The 7,994-nt window shown below is 37.0% G+C and overlaps 1 protein-coding gene across 2 annotated transcripts; it reads right to left on the bottom strand.

Annotated features, from left to right (window-relative positions):
* Positions 1 to 1,440: 1,440 nt before the first annotated feature.
* Positions 1,441 to 7,745, bottom strand: spg21 (SPG21 abhydrolase domain containing, maspardin). 2 transcript variants are annotated; one of them, XM_051898882.1, is made up of 9 exons: positions 7,608 to 7,745; positions 7,084 to 7,148; positions 6,691 to 6,852; positions 6,433 to 6,513; positions 6,188 to 6,333; positions 5,997 to 6,105; positions 5,056 to 5,163; positions 4,749 to 4,889; positions 1,441 to 2,248 (listed from the first exon to the last, which is right to left on the bottom strand). In XM_051898882.1, exons 2-9 carry the CDS (start codon positions 7,144 to 7,146, stop codon positions 2,123 to 2,125), a joined length of 936 nt encoding a protein of 311 aa, XP_051754842.1. In that variant the 5' UTR covers positions 7,147 to 7,148; positions 7,608 to 7,745; the 3' UTR covers positions 1,441 to 2,122. The 2 variants fall into 2 exon arrangements, with proteins under 2 accessions (XP_051754842.1, XP_051754843.1); XM_051898883.1 differs by having other exon boundaries at positions 7,583 to 7,695.
* Between the last annotated feature and the right edge of the window lie 249 nt (positions 7,746 to 7,994).

The following is a 7,994-nucleotide window of genomic DNA, read 5'->3' as shown; positions in this document are numbered from 1 at the left end:
CGCACCTGACGTGGTAAAAACAACTTCCCACCAGTGTTGCCATCTGCTTTCAATTGAAAGTAGCTAAATCCCAACGCTAAATGTCACTAGATGACCTCATAATGGTGATTTCACTCATTTATATTAATATAAATATAGATCAGTGAGTGAGATAAGAATCTAGATAAGGTTTGTCCAAGAAGTTGCTAGATTTGTCGCTAGTCTCAAAAGGGGCAAGGAAGTCGCTATATCTAGTGACAAAATCGCTAAATTGGCAACACTGCTTCCCACCTGGTAAATACAAACTTTCCAGGAGAACTTGAACATACCAAATTAGTTTTAAAAGAAGCTGTGCTGTTCTCGTTCAGTCTACAATCAATGCCAACCTTATTTGAGGAACAGGCAGCTATTTTCCTTTGGGATGATGTTGCAAACTGTGTCCAAGCAAAACAAACTGTATCAATAAACAAAAAATCTGTGTTCCTTTATTTTTGTTGTTGGAAGCATTCCTCCCAAGAAGTGTTTGTGGTGTTTGCTAAGGCATTGCTCATTAATAGGGTTTTGAACAAACCTCTAATCATGAGTATTAAACTTGCTAAGGTGCTCTGAATGTCTATGACATATGCTGCAGTTAAAGTCGGCATGAAACAGAAGTTGCGATAGTATTTTCATCCCCATTGTGATAATTCTTGAACAAGAACAAATGTAGGGCGGGACTTGATTTTGTCCATGAGGAGTTGATTGGATCATTAGATGGTTGTAGTTTGCTATTGGTGGATCTCATATGAGTGACAGGTTGCCCCGCCCTCACGCCAGTAAACACATCATCAGAGATGTCGCTGAAAGAGGGAAAAGTTATTTTGATTAAATATTACGAGGGCACATGAATTAAAAAAAAAAAATGTGCACAGATAAATAAAAACTGCAATATTCCATTAAAAAAAATGGTTCATTTTGATTTCATGCAGATTTTAATGTGCTGGCTCCTTCAAAAAAATATTGTGACGGTATCATGGTATAGATCATAATATCATGGTACTCAATGAATACTATATTCATATACCAGAGTATTTAGATGATACTGGTCCAAAAAACATGCTCGTACTTTAAATAGGGTCAAGAATCTAACTTACTGTTGTATAGACTTGAATTTATTTGCATGCCATAAAATCCCAATTCATTGATCTGAGTCTTAGGTAAACACTCTGATAATACTTGAATAATACTGTATGGCCAAACAGTGTTTGTATTGTATGCTAATGCTTCAGTGGTTCATTTGTGATTTATAACTGTATACTAGTATTTACAAATAGTCCATTTGCTCAACAGGGAGAGAAAATACTAATAAACATTAGGAAAATTATTACATTACAAACACTGAAAAGCAGATTTGTGCCCAATGCGGAATTATTATTAGAATAAAAAAAAATAATAATAAAAAAAAAATGTAAATGGCAGAGATGAGTTCAGCAAGTGCATAACTTTTAATTGAATTATTGTAATTTAAATTCATTGTAAATATATAACAATTATCAATATCTGGCTTTTGTGGTTAAACAGCTTATTATTTAAGTAAATAATGACACATTTTGACTTTTTTTTCCAAATCAAGGACTCCTGACAGGTCATTTGGAAAAAGTAAAAGATTTATACAATTTGGTGTTGAAACGAGTTTCATTTTATATCAGTGCATGACTCCAACAAACAACAGAGAAAATGATGCTGACAACATTCATACATAAAAAAACAGAAACAAATACAAAACAGAAAACAACACCAATGCACAAAAGGCAGAAATTTAACGTCAAGGAGTAAAAAGTGCTCAATTCAACAAAGGCGTGCTTTTTATGTATATTGTGTAAGGCAACCGGGTCAAAATATGGCATTCTATGAAAACCTTAACTATGTAATCAATTTCACTTATTTACAGGCATAATATATCATATCAAAATATTGTTTATTTTCCATAAAGTAAAAATAGGCTCTTTAAAGTCCATTCACATTTAACTGACTTTAAGGTAATAGAAAAACAGAATACCGAAACGTGATCTCTGAATGTTGTGTAGCTAAATCAGGCCAAATTCAGGTCCTGATTGATCTCTTCATCATTCAGAGATTGTCTGTATGAAGCCGGTGGGGCTCTCTATGATTCATCATCACTCTCACTGTTGTTGCTCAGATTTGTCTTTTGCACCTCCAGCTCCTCTGCGCTGACCATCTCTGGACTGATGGCGGCGTATCGTGTCCCGTGAAACTGACGCAGGTGTATCTACAGAGTAAAACCAGAGTAACAGTACAAATTAAGCGTTTTTATTGCCACTCACTGCAGATTTTAAGCTTAAAGTGGACCTTTAATGCCTCTTTTCACAAGATGTAATGTAAGTCTCTGGTGTCTCCAGAATGTGTCTGTGAAGTTTCAGCTCAAAATACCCCACAGATCATTTATTATAGCTTGTCAAATTTCCCCCTATTTGGGTGTGAGAAAAAACACGCCGTTTTTGTGTGTGTCCCATTAAATGCAAATGAGCTGCTGCTCCCAGCCCCCTTTCCAGAAGAGGGCGGAGCTTTAGCAGCTCGTGCTTCGGTTGCTCAACAACAACAAAGCTGGAGAATCTCACGCAGCCAAAATGAGGATTGTCAGTAACGGTGTTCAGCCTTACATTGTTCAAACCGGAGTCGACACTGATGGAGAGACTCAGAAGTTACAACTTTTAGAATGAAACTGGACGTTTCTGAATGGTTAGTGGATAAATTTATGTATTTGCTGTGGAGTTGATTCAACTCATCAACTAGCATTTGCCGTCATGTTAATCTTTTGTGCAAATCCAGCGTTGAATTGACCCTCGTTTGTGAAGCAGTCCGGTGTAAAATGACGGCATGTCAACAACACTCTACTACAACAACTCCTTTTGTGTGTTCTCGGGGGCGGGGTTTATGTAAATTTTGGGGTTAGTGATGTCACCAACCCAGGAAGAAGCTCGCTGTAGTCCCTACCAGCCGTTGTTGTAGTCCTTAAACAGATTTCTTGTATAAATATATCTCCCTTTGCATTGAGTGTTGTAACTTTGCAGATGTTGTTTATGCTCAAACAGCAACATTACACACTAACTAAAGTTAAAAAAGTTAAATCATAATCACCCACCCCTTTAAAGGGATAGTTCACCCAAAAATGAAAATTATCCCATGATTTACTCACCCTCAAGCCATCCTAGGTTTATATGACAATCTTCTTTCAGATGAACACAATCCGAGATATATTTAAAAATATCCATAGTCCTCCAAGGTTTATAATGGTTGTGAATGGTAATTCACATTCTGAAGACAGAAAAAATGCATCCATCCATAAAAAAAAAGTAATCCATATGGTTCCAGGGGGTTAATAAATGCCTTTTGAAGCAAAGGGATGTGTTTTCGTAAGAAAAATATCCATATATAAAACTTTATAAATTCGAATAACGAGTTTCCGGTGGACGACCGCACACAGAATGTGCACGTTGACTTGCACCAAATGAGTAACCCGTGACACCATGTATGACGCAGGATGTAGGAGTATTGTAAGCTTAGACGCCTCTCACGGTTCAAACAAATACGGCTGGGCAACAAACTCAAGCTCCTTTTCTCTTATATCGAAATCCTCCGAAATTTCTTTGTAAAATTTCATTTTAGACTTCTAATTTGTGAACAGTGTTTTGTTTTGCTCTGTCCTCTTCGCCTCCACGTTCGTCATTGCGTCATTGCGTTCGGGTCAAAGGTTGCTCTTCCACCCAAATTGACGTGCGCAATATGCGTACGGTCATCTGCCGGAAGCTCGTATACTTGAATTTATAAAGTTTTATATATGGATATTTTTCTTACAAAAACACAACCCTTCGCTTCAAAAGGCCTTTATTAACCCCCTGGAGCCGTATGGATTACTTTTTTTTAATGGATGGATGTATGTCTTCAGAATGTGAGTTACCATTCACAACCATTATAAACCTTGGAGGACTAAGGATATTTTTAAATATATCTCGGATTTTGTTCGTCTGAAAGAAGATTGTCATATAAACCTAGGATTTTTGGGTGAACTATCCCTTTAAGTATCATAAAAGTGTTCTATATGTCTTTAAAACAGACTGAGATTTAGGTTGTTGTTCACTAGCTATGTGTGCAAATTTAACTTTATCCAGCGGTTTATGCGATAACCCAAAATTTAGTCATGAGCAGTGAGTGATTTTCTGTTTTTATTTTGCTGTTTGATTCATATTATCAGCATATTCAGCAATAGATACTGTATATTACGCGGCTTTCATTTTAATACACAGATCTAATATACACGTGATTTATTTCCCTGTGGTTTACGTACACAGACATAGCCGACCGTGTTAGTGAACTTTGTGTGTATTTGACAGTTTTTGCGCAATATTAAGACATGTAAGCCAGCTCTCTGTGCGTCTGTGTGTGCTCAGAAAACCATATATCAGAAGTTTATACTGATATGGCTTTACAACATGGTATAATAAATGATCTGGGGGGTATTTTGAGCTGAAACTTCACAGACACATTCTGGGCACACCTGAGACATATTACATCTTGTACAAATGGGCATAATAGGTTCCATTTAAATAACTGTCTGTTATCATATGGCTTTTTGAAGCTTCAAATTTTCTTCATACACGTTCCACAGAAGAAAGAAAATCGTTGGGGTTTGGAACAACACGACGGTGAGTAAATAATGACAGAATTTTGGTTGAAATATTCCTTTAAACAACTTGAAACAGTGTACTCACTTGTATGTACAGGTTAACTTCTGCACTTCTGCACAGATAGGGGAAGTTTCCGCCAGTTTTGAGATGAGCTCTTCTAGCGTTTGGGTAAAGCTTATACATCTCTTCCTTTGCCTCATGTGACAGGGCACTCTGATCAAAAACCTGAGAAAAGAAGGTCAAAATCATTTAAACTGTTTTTAATAGTTCACTTATTTTCTTGCCGACTGCAGAATTATGTCCTTGTTACAGTTCCATAGTTATGCACAGTGTTAAAACTTAATGTAAAAAAAATATATTACATATATATATAAAAAATGTAAAGACCTACATCCATTATGGTGACGGCAACATCCTTTATCTTGTGAGGCTCCACATAGGAGTTCTGGCAGTTCAGGGTGAGTCGAGAAGCCAGTTCACTCTGGTTCAGGCTTTCCAGCTGAAGCACAAATAAACAGAGCACGCTTTGTTGATAAATGAGCAAAGAGTGAGACAAATTTACTTTCACACTTCAGTATAAGTTCTATTACCAGCTACATCAATCCAGCTCAAGCACTACATTTGACTTGATTTAAAGGGATAGTTCACCCAAAAATGAAAATGATCCCATGATTTACTCACCCTCAAGCCATCCTAGGTGTATATGACTATCTTCTTTCAGACGAACACAATCAGAGATATATTTAAAAATATCCTGGCTCTTCCAAGATTTATAATGGTAGTGAATGGGGGGGCCTGTTTTGAAGCCCAAAATAAATGCATCCATCCATCATAAAAAATAATCCATACAGCTCCAGGAGGTTAATAAAGGCCTTCTGAAGCGAAGCGACGGGTTTTTGTAAGAAAAATATCCATATTTAAAATTTTATAAAGTAAAATAACTTCCAGCAGACAGCCGTACACATCGATTTGCGGTGGAAGAGTGACCTCTGACCCGACAGGCCCTCCATGCACTACCATTATAAATCTTGGAAGAGCCTGGATATTTATTAATTTATCTCCGATTGTGTTTGACTGAAAGAAGAAGAGTAAATCATGGGGAAATTCTTTTTTGGGTGAACTATCCCTTTAAGTGCCTTCTTTACTACCACATAAACTATTTCAGCACAATGAATGTTAGCATTCGCAATTTTTCATGATCATATTAATGTCAGTAGGGCATAATAAGTTGTTAACTGTGGCATAATTTATTTTAAGTTGTAGAATTATACTTAGTTACACTAATTATAACATCAACGCTTTAAAAACAGCCGGTATAGTAGAAGTACTCACTCTGTCAACCATAAAGTCAATTGCATCTGCCATTTTTGGGTCCACAGGTCCTTTGGCAAAGTTACCAAGCACAATCTTTTTAAGCATGAACGCAGGCATCAACCAGAAACTAGAAAAGCAACAGTGTTTGTGAGAAAAAGTCCACAAGAACAGAGACATTACCACTGGAAAGGTTATCAGTACAAGTCTACCTGTTTGCAGTCCATGTCTGGTTGAAGATCGATGTGTCACTAAAGGAGTTGCACAGGATCAGAGAGTGAACTCTGGGAGATTTATGCGTGACTTCAGCAAATTTCTGAGCCAGGAATCCACCCAGCGAAGCGCCAAACAAGTGCACCTGCACAGAGACAAACGGAACAATGGAGAACGAAAAACAGGTTGTGAAAGAGACTTGTGATTTCCCATTTGCATGCATAAAATAATAAATTTCCCATACCTTGTCTAGTTGTAAGTGGTCTAGAAGCTTCCTAAATCCATCACAAAATTCCAGCAGATCCCAATAGACAGGATACTGGAGCTGGATACAGCAATATCAAGTTACATGTCATGGAAGAAACCAGAAAGCAAGCAATAAATGTCAGAAGAGCAGCACAAGGGCATGTTAGTTACATAAATTGCTATGTTTGAAGCAACCAAACAAATCAATTGTTGTCTTCCAGCAGGTCTATCTCTAGAATATATGTGAGAGACATACCGAGATGACGCGGTAGCCCCATCCGGAGAGAGCCAGCACCTGCTGGAAGAAAACCTCTGCGGTGCCGCTCACGGGTGGGAGGAAGATGATGGGACATCTGATATTTTTCGGCCCAGCATCATACAACGACCAGACTTTACTGTCATCGTCATCCACAATTATCTGAAGAAGACATACAGGCAGGAACTCTCACAAATGTGCTACATCAGTATCACATGACACTGAAAAAAAAACATATTTTTATAATTTACATTTACAGCAGTTCTATGATTTTTTCTTTCATTTTAATTCTACTTTCTTACATGGCAATGAACAATGACAAATGACAATTAGCATCCTGTTTTCTACCTTAATTCAAATGAAAAATTTGCTTAGATAGATAGATAGACTTACTCTTTTCAGAGGTACAGTGCTTCTGAACCAGTTATAATCAGGAGATACTCTTATCTCCTCCATTGCTGAAATGCAAATGAAATGTCTGATTAAATAAGTGCAAGTCTCACAGAATAACTGACATGACCAACTCAATACTTGAAATATAGAAAAAAATAAGAGGTATTTTGTGAAATTTCATTACATGTAAAAGATTAATTGTCAATCTTTATTGATTTTACACCCCTTTCATGTATTTCACCATAGAAAACATGTGACTAGATTACAAAATCGTCTAGTCTAGTGAGTTCATGCGACAACTGAACGCACACACACACACCTCCCGCAATTATAACACTATATAAACTGATGTTTTCTCTAAAATAATCAATTAAAACCTATAAGAGTGTTTAAGATGCTCAAAAATACAACATCTGCCCCTACAAAAATATTGTTTGTATACGTTTCACGGCGACGTAAATCGGGAGACCATTTCGAGCGATAGATGAGAGAATGTTACCGTGTTGATTCTTGAAATAAATCACCTTTTAATGCCTTTCATCCACAGATTTGAAAAACATTGTATCCTTTCGCTAAATCACATGACAGCAGCTTCCTCAGCTAGCAAACGACTGACTGCACACGATCACACCAGCCTATCAGAGACTGCTAACTGCGCGCATGCGCATCAGCGAGCGCTATTAAAGGGATAGTTCACCCAAAAACAAAAGAAAAAGATCTGTCATTATTTTATAACACTTTTATGTTGTTTAATAAAAATCAGCATGCAGCTTGCAAAGTTTATTTTTTAGGTTGTTTAATTAGTAATTGTGTTCATCTTGAATAAACCCTCACGTTGTACTTTCCTCTGTTACAGTTATTTATTTCTGTGTTGGGGAGTGTGTATTGTCGTAGTTGCGGTGCTAGATTTG

The sequence above is a fragment of the Ctenopharyngodon idella genome, chromosome 7 (assembly GCF_019924925.1).
Source record: "Ctenopharyngodon idella isolate HZGC_01 chromosome 7, HZGC01, whole genome shotgun sequence".
Lineage (NCBI taxonomy): Eukaryota > Metazoa > Chordata > Actinopteri > Cypriniformes > Xenocyprididae > Ctenopharyngodon > Ctenopharyngodon idella.
Note: the sequence above shows the minus strand (reverse complement) of the source record. Positions and strands in the feature narration are given on the sequence as shown.